Below are 27096 nucleotides of genomic sequence, written 5' to 3' on the forward strand. Positions count from 1 at the left end.
ATGCTAGCTAACCAAGCTAAGCTAATTAAGCTAATTAGGCTAATTATTACAAAACTTGAATAAACAGCTAAACTAATTAACTAATTTATTACAACACTTAAAATGAATAATTAACTAACTATTTAAGCTAATTAATTAAAAGAAATTAACTAGTCTAAGCTAATTAAATATTACAGCACCGAATAATTAGCTACAACTAATTAGACTAATTAAATATTACAACACAATTCATTATGCTAATGAAACAATTAAACGATCAAACATATTTGATAAGGACACCAAGGAAGATAGATGAAGGTTGTATGCACATCGCCTGAAAGCTACTCTGTCTACCCGGGCTGCCTCTGTTTCACCTTCAGCCAATACCTCTGTTTCTACAAAATCGCACTGCTGGCCACACACCAAGGGCCGGCCGTGCATTACTGATGGCCGGCCGGGCCTACAGAGGGTCGGCCGTGTATTGATTTGGTGTAAAGCTTTGTTTCTGTGCTCTGAGGTGAAATCAGTATAAATAGAGCATTTTCAAGCTCTGTTTGTTATTCCTTCCTTCTCTGTCATGGGAAAGCCTCAAGAGAAGGTTAGGGTTGACCCCAAAACCATCAATGAGCGATATGATCGCTTGATAATCTCAGATACTATTTTGGACAAAAATCAATGAATGTAATGAAAATGATCACCCCTCCTTTTTGTCATGGAATGAACTCAAAAAAGGAAGTTGAGACGCTTCAAGGACATCAAAAATATCATGAATTGATGCTTGATAAGCCTTGACACAAGAAACTTAGCATAACGTCCGGCCAAGTTCAAGCTATTAAGCCATTTTCTTTGAGTATGTTGATCCAAGTTTTAAACCAATTTTATTAGGCTTTGCTATTCTTTAGTCCATTTGTCCATGGTGATGTTAAAGTCCTCTAAACAAGAAGTGATGTCAAACAAGAAGTTCTTCTAAGACATGAGAAGGAGACTACACCGTTGACGATGAATCTTCAAAGAGATTAAGCCATTAAGTGTAGGTCTCCTTTACATGTATTGAACAATCTCAATTGGTTGAAACCATTCTCAAGAATGAAAGATATGAATGGTTGATTGATTAGTAAACTTAAGACTCCAAACATGGAAATTGAACAAAGAAAGCATAACAAGTAACTAGCATGCCAACTTATGAGACCACAAGTGTATTAAACAAAGCATGAACCAATTGAAAGGGCCCAGACAACCTCAAAACAGCCCTTAATACATGAAAATCAGAGGTAAAACATGCATGAAAAGAGCTTGAAAAGCTAAACAATAAAGAAGAGAATCAAGGCTAGTAAGTAAGGATAAGAAGGGGTGGCTAACCCCTCCACTTTTGAAGCCTCAAAACATGATTTTTAGCCTTTTCAAACCTCTAAAAATCAGTGTAAATGCCAAAGGAAATGAGTGAAAATGAGAAGGTTTGAGTTAGGAATAAAGATATAGAAAGAGCAAGCATTCTCTACCCTTTTTGGTAACTCTTCAAACCCAACTCTATACACTTCAAATAAGCTCAAAACAATCCAAAACAGCAAGAAGTATGAAGTAAATGATAGAAATGAAGACAAGAGAAGAGAAAACAAGCTTATACCTTTTAAGAAGTAAACTTGTTGTTGATGTTCCAAACTTAGTTTCAATGCACTCTCAAGCTTGAATTACACTTCTCCAAAATCAACCAAGGCTTTAGGGTGGTAAGACAAGGTTGTATATGGTGTATATAGGTGGTATAAGCAAGCTAGATTAGCTCAAAGATGATTTGCAATGGAAGAAGGGGGAGTCCAGAGCTCTCAAGGTGTATATATCACTTCTAGAATTTTGTTCAACCCTCAAAACAATAATTTCAAAGCTTCGGTTTTTATAGAATTCAAGCTTAAAAGGTGATAAATATCTTTAAAAATGGACAGCTGGCGGCCTCCCGCCCAGAACAGTGTTTATCGCCATCGAAGGCTAGCCGTCCATTCATAGCCACGGCCGGCCATCACTAATGCATGGCCGGGCCTTGATGGCCTCTCTTGTTTTTTTGGTTCAAACTCAGCTCAGGGAAGAAAAAGGTCCAAAAATAAAACTTATGGGTTTAAACAAGGTATATGTTGAAGACGTGAGGTTATTTCAGAAACTTGATTGATTCCGAATCGCTACGAATTCACAATTCAACTTTTATCATTGAGTGCACTGAACCAAGCATCTAAGTCTTACGGGCGGTCAAAAATATGGTGTTTACAAATAACTACTCCTATAATTTACCCAAAGGATAAATTTATTTTCAATGGTGGGTAACCTTTAAGATTGCAATATTTCATATGAACATATACTTGATCAAGAAGCCATGATGAGAATGAGACAATACTTCAATCAAATGGGTTTTACGAAGAACAGTAAGTGGGACCATTTGTAATTAACTTGGTAATTTAAATTTCAACCTCTGAAGTTAAAAAGTTAGGTAAATATATATAACTAACCCATTAATCAACAATGGTTAAACGAAAGGAAAATGTTTTTCTTTGATAAATCTTTTGAGATCACATTACTCTAAATAGAATTCCTCTCGTTGTTAGTCAAATGTGGAGATAAGAAGATGAATATAAGTCATAGGGTAAAAGATTGAAATAATAACAAACTATAATACAAAAATTTCTAATTGGGTTTTACTTATCAAACTTGCTTTCATCTGTTGACAACTGCTATGAACTTTCTTTCACTGAAACTTCATAAAATCAAAGAATCCTTTTTTTCAAAAAAAATTTCAAAGAAGGGTAAATTATGCTTTGTTTCCTTTAACCTTTATCATTTTCTCATTTTGCCTATTAAAGTTTTTTTTTTTTTCTTCGAAAATTACAAGACAATCAATCAGAAATATCATGTAATCCCCCGCACTTCAGATATTCCCTCAGCATTGAGGAACATGTATTAGGGTGTATGTGTGACTTGTTCAGATTATGGGTTAGACAAAAGCAAGAGAAGGAAAAACAGTCCTAATATTTTTCAATTTATTTCAATAGTTAACTTCTATATAATTTTGGACGAAAAATGTTATGCTAGCAATCACGTGGACCATGTCAGTAGCCACGTAGTATAATAACACATTATTATACAAATTCGGATTCATTACACTTTTATGGTTGATAGACACTGATAGTTGGAGTAAATTGAGAACAAGTAAAAAAAATCAAGGGCTAAAGTAGGGAAAAAAATTTGAGAGTCAAAATGACAAAACATTGAAACTTAATGCTGTGTTTGGTTGGGAGATTTGGGAGGAATTTGGAAAGGGAAAGGGAAAAGGAAAAGGTATGTGAAACTAGGTAAAATGTAAGTATATTTTATTCACATTCACATTTCACCTAACTTTTCCCTTTCCCTTTCTAAATTCCTCCTCAAATCTCCCAACTAAACACAGCGTAAAAAAGCAAAGTGTAATTTGTCCAAATTTGCATAATAATGTGCTATTATGCAAAATGTAGCATTTTCATTCCAAAATTGGACAGAAGTCGCGTGTTGAAGTAAATTGAAAAAAATAGAAACGATTGGAACCAAAGTAGAAAGAAATAAACTTCAAGAGCCAGAACGAGAAAAAGCTAAACCTTAAGAGTGGCAAACAACAAGAGTATATAACATTTGTAATTCTTATTTCCCATATTTTTATTTTAAACACTCTTTTTAAAATTTTATTTTCATGCACTTTGCTCAGGCACAGAATTTTCTTCATACAAGCAGAATAGCAACAAGAGAATGGGCAAACCTAATCTACAATGAAAGCATTAACATGTGTAATCTTCTCATAAAAACAATGGCAAAAAAAAAAAAAAAAATTGTAAAACAATGGTAAAACCTTGAAGTTGCTATTGTTGATACTGTTGTTGCTGCTGTTGTAAGCTGATTAACTTGAAGTACGCCCCATCTTTGTTCTCTACAAGAGCAGAATGAATCCCTTGCTCTACTATCTTCCCATCTTGTAAAACCGATATTAGGTCTGCATTTCTTATGGTCGATAGCCTATGTGCCACCATGACTGTAGTCCTGTTCTTCATCAACCTATCTAGCGCTTGTTGAATTACCTGCTCTGACTCCACGTCTAGAGCGCTCGTGGCTTCGTCTAGTAACAAGATTGCTGGGTTTTTAAGAACAGCCCGAGCAATGGCCACTCGTTGCTTCTGGCCACCGGACAGTTGCACTCCTCGCTCTCCAACTTTGGTCAAGTAGCCCTCTGGAAGGGCACTTATAAAACTATGTGCATTAGCTAGTTTTGCTGCTTCAATCACTTCACCTTCCGAGGCTCCCTCTTTTCCATAAAGGATGTTTTCAAAAATTGACGTGGCAAAGAGGGCCGGTTCTTGTTGGACTAGGCCTACGTGCTTCCTGAGAGATTTGAGCTTGAGTTTCTTGATATCTTTCCCTGTGAGAGTAGATAACAACACTTTGAGACCCAACAAACCGAGCCAAGTTGAGCTTTGCAAGGGTTGAGCTTGGCTCATTTATACTAATCATGCTCGAGCTCAGCTCGAAGCTCAGTAATGAAAAATAAGTTCGGCTCAATAGTCAAGCCTGGTTGGCTCTTTAAAATTGTAATATAGTAAATATGCATAATATTACACATTTTATATTATTTAAATAAATAATAAACAACCCAGCTTATTCTATCTCAAGCTTGGCTCGTTTATTAAATGAGCTTAAAAATTTGGCTCCAGCTAGTTTATATACATAACAAACTGAGATAAGTCGAGCCGAGCCAAGCTTGTGAGCACCTCGATTCATTAGCAGCCTGTTTAAATAAAACTTGTTAGAAGATTATAAGAAAAACTCACCATCAATCATCACTTTCCCGACTGTCGGATCGTAAAATCGGAGTATCAGAGAGAGCACTGAACTTTTACCTGACCCACTCTGCCCCACTAATGCCATGCTCTGGCCCGCACACACTCTTAGCTCAAAGTCCTTGAAAATCAGTACATTAGGCCTTGAAGGGTAGCTAAATTGGACACCCTTCAGCTCAATTGTGCCCTCCACCCTTATTAGCTCTTCTCCGATATCACCTGTTACCTCTGTCTTCCGGTCAAGCACCTCGAAGACTGATGCCACCATTTGGTGCCCTTTTAGAAGGTCCGGTGCCATTGCCAAAGTTTCACCCATGGCTAGTGCTGTCACAATCAAAACCATAAACGATTTCATGACCGATTTAAAGCTAGCAATCTCCTTCCCCATCAAAACAGAACCATACCTGCACAAAGTTGAACAGATTTAAAGCTAGAATAGTTAGATGAGAGCTAATTTAAGGGGTTGTAAATGCCGATAAAACAGGATTAAGCATTGCGCTGGTTTTGGGATCAATTGAATGCTTGAATGGATTTTGCTGTTAAAATATATCATCACCTACCACCTCCACTCAACTCACCTACCACACACACTCACCAACTCCCCAATCCTCTCCTATATAATGAGTACCTCACCATCTGTAATTTACACAACAATCTTGTAATACATCAATCAATAATACATGATTTTTAACATGGTATCAGAGCAAGGTTAACTACCTAATCATTCTGCTTCACCGGCGGGCGGCAGTCTCGCCTTGGCCGCCCGCCGGACCTCTACACATACCTTCCATCCGCTGCCCCAAATCCCATAACTGAATCATCGGAATAGTCGCCGTCGTCCACGGCTTCACCGGCGAGTCAAGCTGGCTCATTCAGCTCACCTCCGTCCTCTTGGGGAGAGCTGCCACTTCCTTCACTATGTGCCTGGTGGGTATAATGCTGTTGCACAGATGATGAACCTGGCTCCAGCTCCTGTTTCAAGAAACATGGCTGCACCTCCTCCCATCCCAGATGGTTCTTCCCCATCTGGTGTTAAAACCCGAATGTGCAACAAATATAGTACTGCCGAAGGCTGCAAGTTTGGTGACAAATGCCATTTTGCCCATGGTGAGTGGGAACTTGGCAAGCCTGTTGCTCCATCACAGGATGATTCTCGTGCCATCGGAGCTATTCTAAGCCGTTTTCCAGGCCGGATAGAGCCACCTGCACCAGCGCCTGTCACTGGCTTTGGTGACTCAGCCACTGCCAAAATTAGTGTAGATGCTTCTCTTGCTGGAGCAATCATAGGAAAGGGTGGTGTGAACTCCTGCAAGGCCGGTGTTCTGGCCAGCCTAAAAAAAAAAAAAAAAAAAAAAAAAAAAAAAAGGGTTGGAGAAAGAAAACAGTGTCGCCTTCGACTGTCTTCACTTCCTCTGCAACCACCACCTCCTTTGTCTCCGACAACGTGCTGCCAGCCTCGTTCTTTAAACGCTTTCGGCTTCGTCACACAGCCTCCCATTATCTCTTTGTTCGTAAAATTGGAGAATCGCAGATCAAAAGTGATCGAAAAGGCAACCCATGTGACCCAACTTCTTAATATAATCTCACCCACTCTTGCACACACACCCATCCTCTTTGTTTATTTTTTAAACCACTCTTTCCCTTTATTTTCATTATTATAAAGCTTCGTTAGTCTAACCTTCTACTTTCTTTTTTTCTTTTTTTTATTTCCTCACACCCATCCACCGTCCACTCTATATTTTTTATTCTAAAGCTTACTTGGTGCTCTCCCTCTTCCCCAAAACACATTTCAATCTCACATTCGTTTTTAATTTTTTATTACTTTCAGATTCCCACTAGCATATATCGCATATATATATATATCTCTCTTCCCAATTGCAGACACCATCCTTCCTCCCTTTATTTTATTATACATCTATTTTATTCTTTTAATATTTTAAAATATCTTAGTATCATATCTCCACCCAATTACTGAGCTATACTTCCGTAGGCACTCTTCCTCATTCCACCCATCCTCTATACATTAAAAAAAAAAACAAAAATCACACTGCTGTTTTTCTTATCACCCATCCACAACTATTTTTCTCTATTTTCTTTATCCATTGTTTTCTTTTATTTTATTTTTCTTATTCCAAACAAAAAAAAAAAAAAAAAAAAACAACACCACAAAATAACACCAACAACTTTTCCCAATCTTGTCATTTTATTCATATCAGGAAATCAACCCCGATCACACTTTTCCATCACAAAAAAAAAAAAAAAAAAAAAAAAAAGAAAAAAAAAAACCACATCCACAGGCGGGATTTTTTCGTCTCTACTCGGCCGTCGGTCTCTTCTTCTTGCCTCCGTCCTGGCCGGCCCTTGACGGTGTTGCCTCAGTGTTTCCGACGCCACCGAGCACGTTCACTCCACTCTGCTCCTCCACTGCAGCATATGGCGGCCCTCCAAATCGAAACATCACGGTGGCCTTCCGCTTCAGCTCCTTATTTTCTGCTTTCAGCACACTTATCTCTGCTCGCGCATCCTTATACATGCGTTGGAGCATAGCCAGCTGGGAGTTTAACTGTTGCACCTCATTTGTCCTGCTCTGCAGCCGGTGCGACAAGTTTGTGACTGCCGTCATCGTCTCCACACAGGACTTCAAAGTATACTGATTGGCTTCAATGTCCGTTTGCACTGCCATTCTTTGCTCCACTGACCGCATCGGAAAGTTCAACGGAGCAAACTCCGGGGCGCTTGGTTGAGGTTCCAGTGCCACCGCTCCAGTTCTCTCTCTTGTTGACTCGTTGAGGTCGGGAAAGAGAGTGAGCAGACTCCGGGAAGATGAAGCCATTTTCTGGGCCACAGAGTGTTACAGAGTATCTCTCTCAGAAATCTCTCTCAGACAACAGAGTATTACAGAATATCTCTCTCAGAAATCTCTCTCAGAATATCTCTCGCAAGTTTTTTTGTCTCCGCCTCTGCCTCAGCCTTAGCCTCCGCTTATAAAGACCATGACGACAGGGCAGCCACGCGTATCGCGCGCCTCTTGACGCAAAACGACAAACGGGCACGCCAACCAAGACACTCACGTGCCTCGCCATCATGTCCGGCACACTTTTTGATAAATTGGGCACGCCTTTTGATGGCACGCCTTTTTTGAAAAATTGGGCGCACCTTTTGAGGGTGCGATTTTTTAAGGGGTCCGACAAGACTCTGTAAACTGTCCCGACATTGATTCCGGTTAGCTCCTTCATGGGTCCGACAAGACTCTGTAAACTGTCCCGACATTGATTCCGGTTAGCTCCTTCATGGGTCCGACAAGACTCTGTAAACTGTCCCGACATTGATTCCGGTTAGTTTCTACAAGGGTTCGACAAGACTCTGTAAACTGTCCCGACATAGATTCCGGTTAGTTTCTACAAGGGTCCGACAAGACTCTGTAAACTGTCCTGCTACATCGGTCCGACATGACCCCGTAAACTGTCTTCTACAACGGTCCGACATGACCCCGTAAACTGTCCTGCTACAACGGTCCGACATGACCCCGTAAACTGTCTTCTACATCGGTCTGACACGACCACACAGTGTCTGCTACAACGGTCCGACATGACCCCGTAAACTGTCTGCTACAACGGTCTGCCACGACCATACAGTGTCTCCTTCTACATCGGTCTGACACGACCACACAGTGTCTGCTACAACGGTCCGACATGACCCCGTAAACTGTCTGCTACAACGGTCTGCCACGACCATACAGTGTCTCCTATCTTTTTTTTTATTTTTATGTATTTTCTTGTTTTGCTCCTCTCTCCAAACTCAAGTTGGTTAGTTTCTATCCTCCTTGAGTTTGCGGGGGGCTGCTGTTAAAATATATCATCACCTACCACCTCCACTCAACTCACCTACCACACACACTCACCTACTCCCCAATCCTCTCCTATATAATGAGTACCTCACCATCTGTAATTTACACAACAATCTTGTAATACATCAATCAATAATACATGTTAATCTGTAATTTACACAACAATCTTGTAATACATCAATCAATAATACATGATTTTTAACAGATTTCTTAATAGCCGTTTGACATCAATCTGACAAGCATCATATATCCATGTCTAAAAATTGATAGGCATCTAGTATCAATGCTACATATGTATCAATGCTACATATTTGAGAGAAATGTGTGATACACACCACATTTTCCACGGCAAAGGTTACAATGATGAAGCTAAAACCACTTACCATAAAGCAAGGCCATAGGATGAGAAGATGAAGAATTGAGAGACTCCATAGAATATGCCAGCAATCTGACCACGAGTAAATGAACGCCTTGAAGGCTCAACAAGCTCATGAGTATAAAGGTCAAGGACCTTTTCTTCAGAGCAAAAAGCAGCGACAGTGCGGATATTACTCACAGCCTCACCAGCAAGCATGTTAGCTTTGAGATAGGCTTTGCTCAAGTTACCACCATACCCTTTCATGAACATTTTCTGAAAAAAAATTAAAAAATAGAAGCTAGTGATAAAACATTTTCAAATACCAGCTTTTAATCTGCAACCTAAAATTGGGAGGAGGAGGAAACCTCGCTGATGTGACCACTAATGATCAATGGATATGTGGCCATGACAACAAGTGTAAGCCTCCAGTTCAAGATGAAGGCAATGATGAATGAGGTAACAACCAAACCAACATTCTGTAAGAGAATTGTAGAGCGATCAACAACGACAGTTCGCAATAAAGTTGCATCACTCTCTAAACGAGATGCAAGCATGGAACTTGTGTTGTTTGTTTCATCAAACCATCCAATCTCGTTTCTCAAAATGGCTGCAACCAAGCACAGAAAGAAATTTAAGAAATAAAATAAAAAGAAAGACAGAAATTTGTCGAGATCTAGATGAAGGACTTGTCATTTGGACACCACATGAACATACATCAGTATTTTGGTTTCCATTACCATATAAAGGCATAAATTCATCATCTAGGAATAAGAAAAGAATGAATTCAATGCTAAAAATAATTTTAAATGTTAGAATAATATTAGTACTTTGATTTAGAAAATAATGCTCTTGCAGTAAACTAATAACTTCTTAAATCTGAAAAACAATAGTAATACGAGGAGTAAAGATGGCTACAGGCACATTCTTACCAGAAAACATCATTTCCCGCACACGAAGAGTAAGCCGCTCTCCCATGATCCCAAAAGAGAGATGTGTGATGGCATTCACAATAACAGTTATAACAGCACCACCACAGAAGAGGAGTGCAATCTTCTTTACTTCACGGCATGTCGTGTCCCAGTCCATGTAATAAGATACAAGAGCCTGAGTGACACCAAGAGCGAAAAGAGGAAACTGGGCTCCAGCAATAAATGCACAAATTGTGCCAGATACCCCATAAATCCAATCAGGACCCACCATCGAATACAATCTTCTACTAGACACACGTGTTGGCTTAACAATCTCTGCTACCTCACCTCCAATTCGGCTGACAGATACTTTATCAGATTGAAAACTTGCACCATGGCTGCTTGTGTGGGATAATTCATGGGAATACTTAATGCTATAAAAAGTCATTAAAGAAAAAGAAAACAAACGGAGCATGAATGCCCCCATTCAGTTTAATCATATTAAGCATTTTAATGGAATATCTAAAGAATCAAAATGTTTCAGAAATTTATTATATGTACCTGAGAGGTTGTCCCAGAGTAGGTCCACATGAAGGGAGGCAATGTGAGGAAGCTGCCTCTTGGAGTTGAGCAAGTGATGCATAGGCACCATTTGGTTTTGAAATGAGATCGTCATGACTCCCGGTTTCAACTATCTTCCCACTTTGAACAACAGCTATTATATCTGCATTTCTAATAGTTGAAAGCCGATGGGCAACAACTATAGTTGTTCGTCCCACCATCACACGATCAAGTGCCTCCTGCACACTCTTCTCAGACTCTGCGTCAAGTGCACTCGTAGATTCATCCAGCAGAAGTATTGAAGGATTCTTTACTATCGCACGTGATATTGCAATTCTCTGCTTCTGTCCGCCTGATAATTGTATTCCCCTTTCACCCACCTGCAAATGAACTTCTAGTACTACTCATTTGACAAAAAATTCTCCCTTACTCGTGTTCTGTCAAAGATTAAGATCATAACTTTCTAACTTCACCATTTCAATTATCAAATTTCATGTATATCATGAGTGGATATTTGTGTTCACATCCAAGTCTGATTGAATCGCTGAAGTTGTATTAAAGAGAAATGAATAGCTTATATATTTCTAGTTAAAGAAAAAGTATCTCCTGAAATCAAAATCCCCTGTCTATATATTATCAGTTTCATCTCTCCTTTATGAGTCACTTGGTTCCAACTTGATGGCCAAGAAGAAATAAATTTTGGGAACCTTATAAAGTCACAGAAACCATTTCTAAGTGGTTGATTACTAAATTTTCTTCTATTTTCATGAATTTTCCTGGCAACCATGCAGGGCCAAATAACTATTATAACAAAGAAATGTCCATGACATACGTACCAAGAAACATAACAGGCAGATATTACAAGTTTATTGTAGTTCAAGTTGCTTTCAAACACATCATGTTTATCTACAAATAAATATTCTTTAGTTCCTTATACCTGAGTTTCAAATCTATCTGGAAGCTTGTTGATGAAAGTGAGTGCTTCTGAAAGTTTTGCGGCACGGCTAATCTCATCAAGTGTGGCATCATCTTTGCCATAGAGAATGTTCTCCCTAATGGTTGTAGCAAAAAGTGCAGGCTCTTGATTAACCAACCCAATCTGTTGCCTGAGCCATTTGAGGTCAATCTCCCTGATATCGGTTCCATCTAATAGTATCGGTCCCGATAAGGGCTGGTAGAAGCGCTCAATCAAAGATATAACTGTGCTCTTTCCAGACCCACTTCCTCCCACAAGGGCTACAATCTTACCGGAAGGTATATCAAGACAGAGCTTATTGAAAATCATAACATCAGGACGAGATGGGTAGCTAAAACATACGTCCTTGAACTGGATATGGCCTTCGAGGTTGTTTAGTTTCCTGCCAGTTTTCGTGCTTGTTTTGCTTACTGCATTTTTCTCTATCATCTCAAATATGGGATAAGCAGCTGCCTTTGCTCGGAGGAATGCAGAGATGTCTGGAGCTGCCTGTCCTAGTGACCTGAGAAGTAGTAAGAGCTTACAATTTGCTTATTTTGTTTAATGCAATTATCTCATCATTATGAAGCTCGCAATCAAAACCCTTCATTTCTAGTTTAGCACGAACATGACATATGCAATTGTCTTAATCAATCATGACCAACTGCAATGTGATTTGTATTACATAAGGAAACAATTTGGGAATGTCATGAAAACAGATTCATGACACTCTGTTTTCCACAATGTTTGAGAGCACGTTCATCCTCTAGAATTGCATCTTTACCAAAGTTGAGGATCAATGCCAAACAGAAAATCAAATGGCAACAACTCACGCAATTAACATTATCATTTTAAATTCAGATAGTTGTTCATTCCTATGGAAATAGCATAGTGAACTTGCTTCCAATTTTACGTCAAATCTAAATATGAATGTAAAATCCAAACAAACCCAAGGTGAATTGAAAATCATGTTAATCAAAATGGATGGTGGAATCTCCAGAAGTCCTTTACCCTCTTTATAGTTGCATCAGCAAATGGTTTTGCGATGTTACCCAAAGTGGCTCCTATTGTCTGAATTATTCATGGCTGACATATGGTTGTATAAACCTACTTCAAATGTCAATTTACATGGTGCTTTTTCTATGGAAGAAAGCAGATTTATCATAAAATAGGTCAAACTTGAGTGATAAACAAATTAGATCAAGTATCGAGTATATACAGTTCCTTATACAAGGAATGAATGAAACTCATTTCGAACTGTGTGAGGAAAGGTCTCATTCATATGCTGCCTTCTAATTTCCATGAACTGATTTATAGACATCCAAATGCAGTGGGAAGTACAATGAACTAATTTCAGTACTATGTAATATACATTGGAATGATTCAATTCCCATGTAACAGTCAAAAAGTATGCTAAAAAAAAAGAACAAAAACTTACAGTCCAGCGATAACAACATTGAGCATGGTAGTGAAAGACTCTCCTCCATTGGCAATGTTCTTGTGAACAACAACACTAGTGTACCAAACAAGCAAAGACCATGAAAGGAAAAGGACACAGTGCATGGTGCCTAGTCCCAGACCCTTGGCTAGTCCTGCTTTCCTCCCATACTTGTAAGTGTTGAGCAGTGCTGTTCTATATGATCTCACTGCCCTTTCCTCTCCTGCAAATGCTTGGACCGTTCTGACATTCCCAATCACCTGAGAATTAATAGCACAAAACAAAAATTAAAATTAAAATTTTGGATAAATTACTAAGAGGTCATATTTTGGGACTTATTACCCATTAAGTCCAATCATAAATTTATCAATCTCTCATATATTTATGAATAAATTTACAGTGATAAATTTATCAGTTAAGACCTATAGGTAAATAAGTCTAGTTAATAGGATTGATTGGTAAGTGCCTAAAATTTTCCCTAATATGCTGGAGTGTTCAGTTAATCATCAAAATTAAAAATTAAAAAACAAAAATTAAATAATCCCATATCTGGTGATCCCAACTTAAGTAACAAACATGACTTACAAAAATCAGCTGAATTGTCAAAACATACACTTGCAAAAGTACTTTGTTTTGTTATTCAATTTACAGAAATTTTCACAATAGTAGATGGCTCAAATCAACATTTTATTAAAGAGAAGAAAATTTTAGGCATAGAGAATATTTATAGAAAAACTTTTTTCAAAACAATTTCGTGTATCAATAGATTTTGTTTGGGTAAAAATCTATTTTATATACAAAAGAACATGACATTTTAATTTTTTTACATGGAAGCAAAAGCTGATCCATATTGCCCTGACTTTTATATAGAATTTTCGTACTATTTCATATAAAATAATATGAGTGGTGCCATTTTTTAAAAGGTGGTAACCCAAAACTTTTTGGGGAAATTAAAAAATAAAATAAAACTCCACAGTTTAGTCACTATAACTGATAAATTTTGAATTTTAATTTTATCAGTTTAATTATAAACTTTTAATTTATTTTCAATCTAAATTATTTACCTATTATGTTAGGTATAACTGATTAAAAATGATATTTTAGTTACCAAACTTAATGAAAAATGATATCAACATTGACTTTAGCAACTAAAATTCTCTTCTTTTTTTTCTTTTTTTTTTTTTTTTTATAAATTTTGTATAACAAAAATAGACTGATAGTTTATATTGAAAACAAATAAAAAAATAAATTTTAAATTGAAAAGGTTAAAAGTTTAGAATTTATTTTTTGTTAGAAGGATCAAATTTTGGGACTTTTTTTTGTAATTTTCCCTTTTTTTTTTTCTTTTTTTTTTTTCTTTTTTCGGGGCTAGAAAACAAAGGGAATTGAAAATTTCCAAATTGAAAAATTTTAAATTATGAATAATCTTAGTAAGTATTTTTGTTCAACACATTAGAACTCAAATCAGTAACAGAACATTATATGAATCTCATTTGGGTCTGGCTCTGTGTCGAATTCCAAAATAGCATTGCAATGAAGAGAGAGGGAAAGAGAAAGAGAAAGAGAAGTACCTCTTGGGCAATGTCACCGGCCTTGACGTAAGATTTGCGGACTCTGACAATGAGACCAGTGGCAACAAAAGCATAGACACCACCAGCAATGGCAATTAAGGGTACGATTGACAGAGTCACCAAACTAATCTGCCACACCCTTATGAACCCTATTGTGAATCCTGCTATGAATCTGCTGATGTAGTGCATGAAGTTTCCCACCTGCATTCACCATCCATTCAATTCACTACATGAGAGAGAGAGAGAGAGAGAGAGAGAGAGAGAGGGGGGTACTCTTCATTGCAGAGTGAGCAGAGACACAGTGAGTTTAATGGGTTTCGGGTAGCAATGAAGTGTCAGTGTTGAGTTCTTCAAAATTCAGACTACAAACATATTTGTAAACATAACAGGTAAATTACAAATATGGGAACATTAAGGGTTGTATTATATACCTTATAACTGAAAAATAAAACAACATAATTTTATATTTTATGAATTATAATTAAAAAAAAAAAGAGAAGAAAATCTTAGCTAAACACAATATAAGGCATAATTAAAAAATTCTTATAACTAAAATAATATCATAATTAAAAATTTAATAATTATTCATTACATGATCATCATTTAAACTCATAATAAAAATTAATTTGGTAAAATAAATAAATGTGTAAAAGATTTATCAATTTTGTATAATTTTATTTTGATGGGTAGAAATAATTTTTAAAAATTTAAAAATATTTTTGACATTTATTTTTGTCAAATTAGTTTATATTTTATTAAATTGACAACTTTGCCTTTAAAATTGAGCAATGGTATATTTAATTGTCTTTATTTGAAACAAGATTCAAAATTCATAATCAAATGTGTCATAATTGAAAAGTCAGGGATCAAAGTGACACAGACCTTAAACTATAGGGACCGTAGGTGTAATTAATGTCATAATTAAACAAAAAAATTAGTTATAACTAAAAAAGAAATTGGCATAAGTACGGTTGTATATGATACACCTTTTTCAATGGTGTATATTTAAGGGATGGACATTTTTTCCCGCCCCACCCCAAACTCACATCCCCCGCCCCCCATTCGGGTTTTCCCCACCCTGTTGAGGAAGTGGGACAAGAATGGGTTTTACTTCCCCCACCGAATTCTACCCTACTTGCCCAAATATTTATATATAATATATATAATTTAATTTTTTTCATTATAATAAAATTAAAATACTAAAATATTAGACTTAATATTAATTATTAATCATTTATTTTCTATCTTACTTGTTATAGGAAAAAGTACTCATAAATCCCATTTAGACAGAAAGTTATTCCATTTAGTAAGGATGGGTGCGAGTTGATTGTGGTCACGGAACCTCCAATTCGCCATCCGTCTGCCAAATTGGCGGATTGGAAAAAATCAATTTGCATCCGTCCGTTAATCCGGCAGATGTGAATTGAGCGAATTGGCGGATGGATGTAAATCGGTTTGGCGGTTTAAAATTTTATAAATTTTTAACATAATTCAACTTGTGCACTTTCTTTAAAAAAATAAAAATAAATAAATATTACAGTCAATGACTTAAAAAAGTATTACAATCACTGCATGCCTCTTCCAAAGAAAGAAAGTTTAAAATTTTAGAATATTACAATCACTGCATGCCTCATCTACATATTACAATCAAAGCATGCCTCATTCACATAAAGTATTACAATATGTAGTTCTTAAAATATAAAAACAATTCAAACTACCAAAACTATGAACAGAACAGTAGTAGAGATTGTATGCCTCTATATTGTTACATCTATATCTGTTTTTGAAAACAAAAACCAACCAGCATATAATATTAATTATTTTTAGAGTTAGATTTAAAAACAAAAAAAATATAGATAAATAATACATTTATTTTTTTTCAATTCAAAAAATATATTCAAGTTGAAAACTCTTTTTCAACAGAATATTTAAACTCTTTTTCAATTGAAAATATAAATAGAATATTTAAACAAATTGAAAATACAAAGTCTTACAAATTATTAGTGGTGCTTGCGGTATGGTTGTTCGGTTGCGGTTAAATGAATCTCAAAACGCCACCCGTCCAAAACTAGGCGGATTGAAAAAAATCAATCTACGACCGTCCGCTCGTCATTATGCATCCGTCTACAATGCGGCGGATCGGTTCCGTTTAGTTAGTTTGGACGGATCAGTATATCTGCTGCTCACCCCCACCATTTAGTCCTAGAAGTTTTCTTTCAAACCAATTTGTCATTTTTATTTTGGGTATGTTATTTCCTTGATTTGGGGGTTTGAAAGTTTACTTGTTTGTCTTTATGTGTGATTTTGTTTGGATTTTTTTCCTAATGTTAGGTATGCATGGATAAGGTAGATTTTTACGTTTCTTTTTTTTTTTTTTTTTTGTGAGGATTTAGTGGAGTGATTTGTAGGTGGATGATGTTACCCCGTTTGTGGTGTTATTAGTGTAGTGTTCGTTCCCTTTTGTGATGTTTATCCCTATTGTAACATTGACATTAATTAACATCCAAAATTCCAAAAGTAACACTAATGTAATACATTAAAAAAAAAAATCTTTACTATACTTTTTTCAAATGTGACACTCGAATATAATACTCCAACAAAACTACTTAGTGTAACACTCCAAAATAACACACCAAAAATTCTTATTGTAACACTCTAATGAAACACACAAAAAAACTCATTAGTGTATTTTTTTCAAACGTAACACTCTAATATAACACACACAAAAACTCCTTAATGTAACAATCTAATATAACACACAAAAAAAACTCCTTAATGTAACATAATAATGTAACACACAAAAACTCTTTAATGTAATACTCTAATGTAACATATAAAAAAAATTTCTTGATGTACTTTTTCTAATCCGTTTGGGAAGATAGTTTTGAGGCTTTTTTTGACTAAAATAGTCACAAAAAACAAAATAGGCTTTTTAGTCTAATAAGACAAAACATCACATTCACCCTATAATCATTACATTCTTTCTTTCACAAAAAAGTCAAAAAAAACCTTAAAACCCTTTCCAAATCAGGCTTTTTAGCCCCAGGCTAAAATAACCAAAAAAACCAAAAGTCAAAAAGCCAACTCACTTCTCAAACGACACCTAATACTCTAAAAAAAATTTTAGTATAACACCCTAATATAACACACAAAAACTCTTTAGTGTACCTTTTCTAAACGTAACACTTCAATATAACACTCCAAAAAAGTTCCATATTGTAACACTTTAACGTAATACACAAAAAATAATTTTGATATATTTTTTCTAAACGTAATGCTCCAATGTAGCACAAAAATAAATAAATAAATAAATAAATTCTTAGTGTACTTTTCCTAAACATAACACTCCAATGTAACACTAAAAAAACAATTTGTGAGATTCTTCAAACCATTTCAAAAATGAGTACTCCTTAGTAAATTTTGAACAAATGTATAATTTCAAACCGTGAGTGTTACGTTTGAAAAAAGTACACTAATGAGGTTTTTTAATGTTTTTGTGTGTTACATTGGAGTATGTTACATTGAAATATTACGTTTGGGATTATACTGATTGAAGTGTTACGTTTTGAAAAAGTACACTAAGGATATTACTTATTTTTTCCTTTTTTACATTGGAGCGTTACGTTTGAGAAAAGTACACCAAAGAATTTTTTTGAGTGTTACGTTGTTACGTTTGAAAAAAGTACACCAATGAGTTTTTTAAGTGTGTTACATTGAAGTGTTACGTTGTTGGAGTGTTACATTAGAATGTTAGGTTTTTATTTTTAATGTGAGATTTGTTATAGAATGAGGGAAAATCCAAAACTTCTATAATTCGAATTGCCCAAATGTGTAATTTTATATTTTGAAAAAATTACTTTTATCTCAAAAAAATTAAACTCAAACATGTAAGTGACTATCTTTTTATATAATTTCAACTTTAATGGGATTTTTAGGTTTATAAAAAAAAAGAAAGAGGATTAAACTATTCACAAAATCACATTTTGAGATTTATTAATGCTTCACCCTTTGTTATAATTCTTATTAAATGAATTATTATCCCTAATATACTATAACTATTTTTAATACCTTTATTTTACAACTTATAAAAAAAAAATCGTCCCCCACCCTGCACCAGCCTTGCTATCGCCACCCTCAATTTGTCCCCCACCCAGTATGAAATGGGGCGGGGGAGGATTATGACAAACAAGCCCCAAACATGATCCATGACCATCCCTATGTGTATATTGAAATTTTCTTACAAATATACCATTACAAGGTTTGCTTTAAAATAATTTTTCTTGTAATTCTGAAAATTATAAATATTTTATTGTCAGAATTTTTTATTTAATAGAATTTTAAAAAAAATTTCTAATTATTATCTTATATAACAATAAAATTACTTAAATTGTTAATTACTTTGATGATTTATTAATAAAAAAAATCATTTGTTATGCAATTAGAAACTTGAAGGGTTGAATGTAATTTTTTAAGCTATAAGGGGTCAATTTGTATTTTAAGTAAATCTCAAGGAGTGTATTTATAATTTATGTATAAATTACATTTGAGATTTATTTAAAATATGAATTGCCCCTTATAATTTTAAAAATTATAAATACCTTTTATCATAATTTTTTATTAACAGAATTAATAGAAAAAGTAAATTTTCTAACTACTTTCGTATATAACAATAAAATAATCAGAATTGTTAATTGAAATATATTTTTGAATTCATTAAAAAAAATGTTAACTGGCTTATTGATTTATTAATAAATTGGGTTATTTATTATGCGATTAAAAATTTAAAGGGACAAAATATAATTTATAAAATCACAGAAGACAATTTATATTTTATACAAATTTCAAAAGTTATATTTATAATTTATCTAAAATATTTAGACCATTTTTTACTACAAACACAACTTTATCTTGTCATGGATCATGTTTGGATTTGATTTTACTGTTGCGCAATGCAATTTTCTTTTTCCCGTTTATAAGCAGCTTTCCAATTTTTTTTTGTTGGAAGAGAATTTGACAACCTAATTTATTTTGTTTTATAAATCTCTTAAGGAGGAGGTACGTAATTAAGTAAAGATAGAGTAAATTTTTTTTTCTTGAACAATATTGTTCATGCATAAATATCTCACAAAACTTTTTTGATGAGGAACACTTTTATTTTATTTTATACAAGTTTTAAAATATTGTGTATGTGTATTTTTGGTTAGTTCATCAAGTATGTACTCTATTTTTTGTAACAGTAAAATGTTACTGTCAAATAGAGTAACATGTTATTATTTATGTCAATTTTAACGGTATTTTTTTTTTTATTTTTAAGAATTTCGTAGTCAATAATCTTATTTGGTAGATCTTGATGAGATAATTTTAAAAAATATTAATTTTATTAAAAATTGACATCTATATCAAATGTTATATTATTTTAAAGCTTAAAATATTAAATTACTCACTAAATATATTTTAGTAATAGTGATATATATTGAACTTTTTAATAATTTTTTTTTATGTTTATTCTTAATGTATTAAAATTTTATTATAAAGAGGTTTTGATCAATTATTTATTTTTATTTTTTAAATTTTATAAACCAAAATCATGGTTCATTCGCTTAATAGTCACAAGATGAGGCCTTTGTATGTGAAGTTCCTGTCACTTTTAGGGCATTGAATTCTTCAATTTCTGTTGCATCTACCCAATTGATGTATGAGCATTATCACAAAACATCAACTGAACTTAAACTATACTCTACTTCTTTTATATATATATATTTATTATAGCTTTATAGATTATTCAATCAACCCATAATGCAGTAAATGCAGTCACTACTAGGACATCCACCCTTAAAACAATACTATATGTATTAATTAATATATTAATTAATATATTAATTGATGATAAAATATAATTTAAAATTAATCCCAAAAAATGATATGACCTCTTGATTCCATATATGTTGATATTAAAATCTCGAAATTTTCATAAAATTCTTATTTTTATTTTTATTTTTTAAATACATTTTTTCTATTTCCAATACATATAAATTTAGTGAGAGATTGGCATTATTGATTGATTGCAGACAAAACAGAAATAAGAAAATGAAAACATACAAATACATGATTTCAATTACGACCAATTCAATTGGGTAGAATTTTAGCATCTATATTTGGAGAATGAGTTGATTTTTTGATTATTTTAGTTTGGAATTAAAAAGTCTCATCTAAGTTAAATTTTTTAATTTTTTTGACTTTTGTGAAGAAAAATTAAAATGATTATGAGTTGAATGTAATATTTTATTTTATTAATTTTTAAGTTTATTTTATTTTTTTTATAATTATTTTAGCCTAATAATCATATGCCAAACGGGGGTTAAGGATTTGAATATCACTCTATTCTAGGTTGGTCGCGGTTTGGTTTTAAACAATTTGCGAATCAGTTTAGATCTGCTCGCATATATGCGGTTTGGGAAAAAATTAACCTGTAATCACCCGCAGTGCGGGTTACGGTTTGTGCGAATAGGGTTCACGAATGTGCGGACGGTTGCAGGCGGTTTGTGAATTGGACTTTTTTCTTTAAAAATTTATCTTAGAGTCTTTTTTTTTTTTTCTATTTTGTAAATATTTTTTTTGGGCATTTTTCCCCCCATTGTCTAAAATGCTCTAATATTAATAATTAATGAATTTAAACTTATAAAAAAAACATAACAAAATTAATCCTTAACACAAATAAATCAATCAAAATCTTAAATTTTTAAATCAAACCATAAACTAATACAAGCACATCTTTTAAAATCCTAAACTAGATTATCAATCTCATTCACTTTTCTTTTCTTTTTCTTTTTTTTTTTTTTTTGATCAGCAAAGAAAAATTTCATTAGCAACATGAAATTAAAGGTACAGGAAGATGACATGCATCGAGAGAGATTCGGAAAGTACAAATTACCCCTACTACTGCTACTCGCATCCATACAACCAACCCATTGGCCCCACTTTTTTTTTTTTTTTTTAAAACAAGAGTTAAGAAGAACTTAACTAGAAAAATAAAATTCATGAATCCCCACAAAATTAACCCACATAACCCAAAACCAACACCAAATCAACAAACCACACACTACTATTCCGAATATTTTATTCACCCATGCTGCTTCACTCCCAATGCCCAGCCAAGACCCACATGCTGCAACACTCCTAATGCCCAGCCAAGACCCACGCCACCAAGACCCACGCCACCAAGACCCACGCCGAACAACACTCTGCCATAGCATCAAAAGCAAACCTGCTACACTCACTGACAGCACCCAAGGCCACACTCCACCCATCTAAACACAGCCACCAACCAACCACCTATCTTAACACAGCTTAATCACCACGCCAAGACCCACTTCCATGGTCAGAAACTTCTTTTATGATTCAAAACTCCGAGCACTCAATGCATCCGAACACACCCAAGGACGATCAACACTCATGACCACCGCCGGACAAGACCCACTGCCATCTCTACTACCATGGTCGGACACATCTATTCCGCTCCAAACTCCGAACACACCCACTGACAACACCCAAGCCCACACCACGCCTATGCTGCTGCAACTCCCAATACCCACACCTATGCTGCTACAACTCCCCTGCTAAACTTGACATTGCAGCTCCAACATTAGCTCGCTGATTCCTTCTCCAGTGGTGGTGGCAGTGGTTCCAGCACGCATTCTTCATCTTTCTCACACCCACTGCATATCCAAACACCAACCAACCGCTGGGACACCACCATACAAATGGAAGAAGTTCACCCCTCAAACTCTCACTCGAAGAGGAACGCTCAAATGAAAACCAGACAGATCTGGATCGACTTCGACACCCATGTTTCCGCCCAAACAAGGTATCGATACTCCTCCAAAAACCTGAACCAGAGTTCACCCCTCAAGCTCCTACTCGCAAAAGAGCGCTTGAATGAAGATCCTAGACGTCCCCTGATGAAAACAACACACCACTACCCTCAAAGAATCAGCTATAACGGGCCCCAAAACACCAAAAAATAAAATCTATCACAGCACACAAAACACACCTAGGTGGAAAAATAATGAGGGAATCAAGTTTATTAAAGGAAAAGACTAACAAACAAACGCCGGAAAGAGCTAGGCTAGCCGATCGCCATAGCCAAAGGCGGCGGCCGGCTGGCCCAAAAAGAGGCCTGAGGAGGAGGTTTTTAGAGAGAGAGTTTGAGAGAGAGAGAGAGAACTTTAACTCACTATTAATCTCATTCACTGTTTACTATCCAACAATACAATTAAAGTAAAATCATTCAAAATTCTAAACTTACTTAAAAGTAATTCTTCGTTAGCCTTTACATTCATCTAAAATGCAATAATAAAATAATCACGGTCTAGGTTTATTTTTATTTTTTTGCTAGTTAAATTCACAACTATATCATATTTCAAATCGCATTCACCTGTATTATATTTGTGAAACCGTTCATCTATATACGAATTGATTCAAATTGAATGTGTTAGACGGTTCGAATAATCCTACCAAACTATAGAGGTTGATGATTAATGATGAATTGGATTAAAGTTGTGTGGGGGTGAGAAAATAAAAACAAAAGCTATAAATGCTGGGCCCTTGGACAACAAAATTTTGAGTGGCTCCAATTTCTGGAACCAATCCTAAAATTAAAAGGAAAAATGGGGTAACAAAGGCTAATTCTGACACCTACTCACATTTGTCTCTTTTTAATAAGGATTTCCCTTTATTGGTAATAAAAATTCAAAATTACCCCTTTACAAATAAGATTAAATTTGCATTATTAATTCTATATTGTCATGATCTATTTTGAAAAGATGATTATAATTAATTTTTTGATAAAAAATTATTTATGAACAACTTATAAATAATTTTTTTATAAGAGAGAAAGTGAGTTATAATCTGAAAAATAGATTATAACCCACTTCCTAAAATAGGCCAAAAGAGGAAAATCCCACACTTACAAAAGAAAAATAAATAAATAAATAAATCGTACAAACTTTTTTTTATAACTGACTTGACATGTCATAAAATTATAAAAATAAACACGGTTTAATTTCAATTTTTTAAATTTAATTTTTTAGAAATTAAATTTTAAATTTTTATATATTTTTATTTTTAGTGAATATTTTTAAAATTTTAAGTAATTTTTTATATTTTTTTATATGCACCTTATTTAGATATATCTAAAAAATAAAATATTTATAATTTTTTTTTAAGAAATTAATAAATACACAAGAATATGAAAAATGTATTACATTTATATATATATATACTAGTGGGTGGCACACACGATATGTGTGCAATTTAAATAAGTAAGAATAAAAAAAATAATAATGAAATTAATATTATAATGTGTACTTAGCTTAAGTGGTATGAGTCCTCGTACTTAAACTCATGGTGTTCACTTTATAATAGTATAGATAGATAGATAGATATAACACTATTCAAAAAAAGGAAAGAAAAATAAAATCTGAATTATTGTTTGAAGAAAGAAAGAAAGGAAGAAAGAAATTAAAAGTTAAAGTTGATGATATACCTTCTCAGAAATGGCATCTTGAACAACAAGAATGTCACTAGTAATAGCAGAAATGACTTGTCCAGTGGAGGACTCTTCTGTGTCAAAAACACTTATGTCTTGATTCAACATGGACCTCAGATATGCCATCCTCATCTTTGCCGCTTGCCTTTCCCCACTGTGCATCCAACAAGCCACCTCTATATATATATATAAGATAATCATTCACATTTATACATACTCTTAATTAGAAATAATTTAGAAAAAATGATTTAAAAATGTAATAATTTGTTCATACCGGTCCATGATGAAAATAATATAACCACACTGAGATATACAAAATCCAATGAGTACTGCAAAAAAAAAAAAAAAAATCAAAAATTAAAAATCAAAAAAATAAAAAAAAAAAAAGGCAAAAGAAAAATTGTAAGCTACATATGAAAAGAGAGAGATAATAGTAAATCAATGGGAAAAAGTGAAAATAATTATAAAAATGTCGAGGTATAAATGAATTTGTGCTCTGGTGTAAGTAAAATTGTGGCTTACAGATCTCATTTACATCTCTGTATTTTTATTTGAAATTCTAAACAAGAGAAATATTGGGTAATTCATTTGTTTGGCGCTTCTAAAAATAAAAAATAAAAAAGAAAAAAGAAAAAAGAAGGAACACCTCTTAATTAAGGGCACGCTAGACACTTTATCAATGAGAAGAGAGAGAGAATTATGTTTTCAATGAGTTTCAAAAGAAGGGTTTTTTTTCTTTCTTTTTCCTACAATTGATAATAAGAAAATAGATAGAAAAAAAATAAAATAATTTACAACGATAAGATTCAAACTCAAACAGTGCACTTGGTAAAACGAAACCTCTCAACTAACCAATTTGGAATGAGAGCTGAGCAGTTCAATTCATGAATATCTTGTTGGATGTAATTTTCCTTCTATTTATAATCTCTTACTTAAAAAATAAATAAATAAATAAAACTACTGACCTAGTGCATGGTAATACTGTTAGCGAAAATGAATTTTGCATGTACCTTGGCTACTCTATGAGAAGCTTGTGCAGGAAAGAGATAAGCCAATCCAATGATGTTTATTAACTTTCCAAAGAAAATGAAGAAAACCGGCACCGAAGCGCCGTGAATGCAAGCTCCGATTGACCCAACAAACATGAGAAAGTAATCGTAGACGTCGGCAAATGCGAAGAGTTTCATCAATGGAACTCTTTTGGGCTTCTTGCCTTCTCCTTCTTCTTTATTCCTTTTGTCGTTTTCGGCAGCTTGGGTGCTCATTTTTGGCCTGGAGAAATGGGGGAGGTAGAGAGGAGGTGGTGTTTGATGGGTAGCTCACTTGGGTTTGCGTGTGTGTCTCTCTCTCTCTCTCTCTCTCTCTCTCTCTGCCTCTCTATGCTTTTTTGATTTGAAAGATTGGGCAATTATTAGGTAGCATTGAAATTAAAAGATTAACTTTTAATCTATTTTTCAAAATAAGTTTACATGTAATAGAAAATTTTAGTAAAAATATTAAAAAAATATAAAAATAAATTTTTAATCTATTTTTCAAAATAACCCGTTGTTTACATGTAATAGAAAACTTTATTGATTGGACAAGCGTGTGGATATTTTTTTGGATTCTTGGTTTATATTGGAGCATAAGAGAATTTGAGAATTTCAGGAGGTTTTCATAAATTTCGTACGATTCACCATAAAATTCTTAAAGTACATTATATATATATAAAAAATTAAGTGAATTTGATAATCAAAACATTTTATTTTATTTTATTATATTTATCTTTAATAAAAATAAACGATAAATATATATTTAAAAATAAATTCTAATTTTTACAAATAAATATAATAAATGTCTTAGATTATAAAAACAAGATCCCTAGTAATGTAAACTTAACAACATATTTTATAAAAGGAAAGTGTTAGAGGGCCACAATTTTTGTGACCACAATAGCTCAAAACTGTCAAAACGACTAACGACGTCGTTTTGACAGTTTTGAGCCATTGTGGCCACAAAAATTGTGACCCTCTAACATTGTTGTTTATAAAAAACTATGAATAATGTTTGAGGGCCACAATTTTTGTAGCTCAAATGGCTCAAAACTGTCAAAACGACGTCATTTTGGCATATTTTGTGCTCAAAACGACGTCGTTTTGACAGTTTTAAGTCATTTGAACCACAAAAATTGTGACCCTCTACCATTGCCCAAAAACTATATCTGGACATAGATTTAATCAAGTGTTATAAAGGTGCTATTGATCTTGTCAGATGCAGGTTTGCATTTATCATTTAACGGCCACCCCCTCACCATAATGGCCCAAAGGCTTTTGAGAATTTTCTGTCTTTTTCTCTCGAGAAAAAATAAACAAATAAAGAAAAAAAAAACTGGTTGTACACTGATTTTTGGTTCGAGATCTTTTTTTATTTATTATTTCATAGGTAAAACAAAGATATTTATTTCATGAAAATTAGTTATGATTGTAATTATGTTAAAAGTTAGGACTAATTGTGTTTTCTCTAAACTTCAAAGATGGTGGTGAGTCTAATTTATCCAATAATTCATATCAGATGGTGGTGGGTGTAATTTATCCAATAATTCATATCAATAAATAAACTAAGTTATAAAAATATGAAAAATAAAAAAATATTTTTTTTTAAAAAGTATTTTTTAGAAACCAAAACCAAACAAGCTGAGTAATAATAATAATCACCATGTTTGTTTTCAATTTTTTGAAAACACTTTTCAGAAAATTCTATTTTCTAGTTTTTCGTATTTTTTTTATTTTTACTCAATTTTTTAATATTTTAAGTAATTTTTTTTTTAAATTTTTAGACACACCTAACATAAATATACTTAAAAAGTATAATTTTTGTGAAAAAAATCTATAAAAAATTCACTAAATATCAAAAATATCAAAAAATTGAAAATTCAGTATATTTTTCATATTTTTGTGTATTTATTAATTTTTTAAAATATTTTTTTACAAAAATTTTACTTTTTAGATACATCTAAGTAAGGTGTATCTAAAAAAGTAAAAAAAATGCTTAAAATTTTAAAAATATTCATTAAAAACAAAAAAATAAAAAACTCAATTTTCAATAAAACTGA

General features: G+C 33.6%; 1 protein-coding gene across 3 annotated transcripts; it reads right to left on the bottom strand.

Moving 5' to 3' along the window:
• Positions 1-3618: 3618 nt before the first annotated feature.
• Positions 3619-25385, bottom strand: LOC114279291 (ABC transporter B family member 2). 3 transcript variants are annotated; one of them, XM_028221516.2, is made up of 12 exons: positions 25016-25384; positions 24280-24334; positions 24003-24181; positions 14459-14659; positions 12888-13147; positions 11432-11972; positions 10495-10874; positions 9955-10367; positions 9391-9632; positions 9051-9298; positions 4881-5224; positions 3619-4402 (listed from the first exon to the last, which is right to left on the bottom strand). In XM_028221516.2, the coding sequence occupies exons 1-12, from the start codon at positions 25268-25270 to the stop codon at positions 3849-3851; spliced, it is 3672 nt and encodes a 1223-aa protein (XP_028077317.2). In that variant the 5' UTR covers positions 25271-25384; the 3' UTR covers positions 3619-3848. The 3 variants fall into 3 exon arrangements, with proteins under 3 accessions (XP_028077317.2, XP_028077314.2, XP_028077323.2); XM_028221513.2 differs by having other exon boundaries at positions 4812-5224; positions 25016-25383; XM_028221522.2 differs by lacking the exon at positions 3619-4402 and adding an exon at positions 4409-4768 and having other exon boundaries at positions 25016-25385.
• Between the last annotated feature and the right edge of the window lie 1711 nt (positions 25386-27096).

The sequence above is a fragment of the Camellia sinensis genome, chromosome 13 (assembly GCF_055761805.1).
Source record: "Camellia sinensis isolate YWXY chromosome 13, ASM5576180v1, whole genome shotgun sequence".
NCBI classification, from domain to species: Eukaryota; Viridiplantae; Streptophyta; class Magnoliopsida; order Ericales; family Theaceae; genus Camellia; species Camellia sinensis.

Bases quoted from the DNA above. Each gene is read 5' to 3' on its own strand.
- LOC114279291 (XM_028221513.2), bottom strand. From the start codon at position 25,270: ATGAGCACCCAAGCTGCCGAAAACGACAAAAGGAATAAAGAAGAAGGA. The intron at 9,633-9,954 runs GTAAGAATGTGC...GCTTGGTTGCAG, and splicing joins GCGGGAAATGATGTTTTCTG to CCATTTTGAGAAACGAGATT. The intron at 9,299-9,390 runs GTTTCCTCCTCC...ATTTTTTTTCAG, and splicing joins TTAGTGGTCACATCAGCGAG to AAAATGTTCATGAAAGGGTA.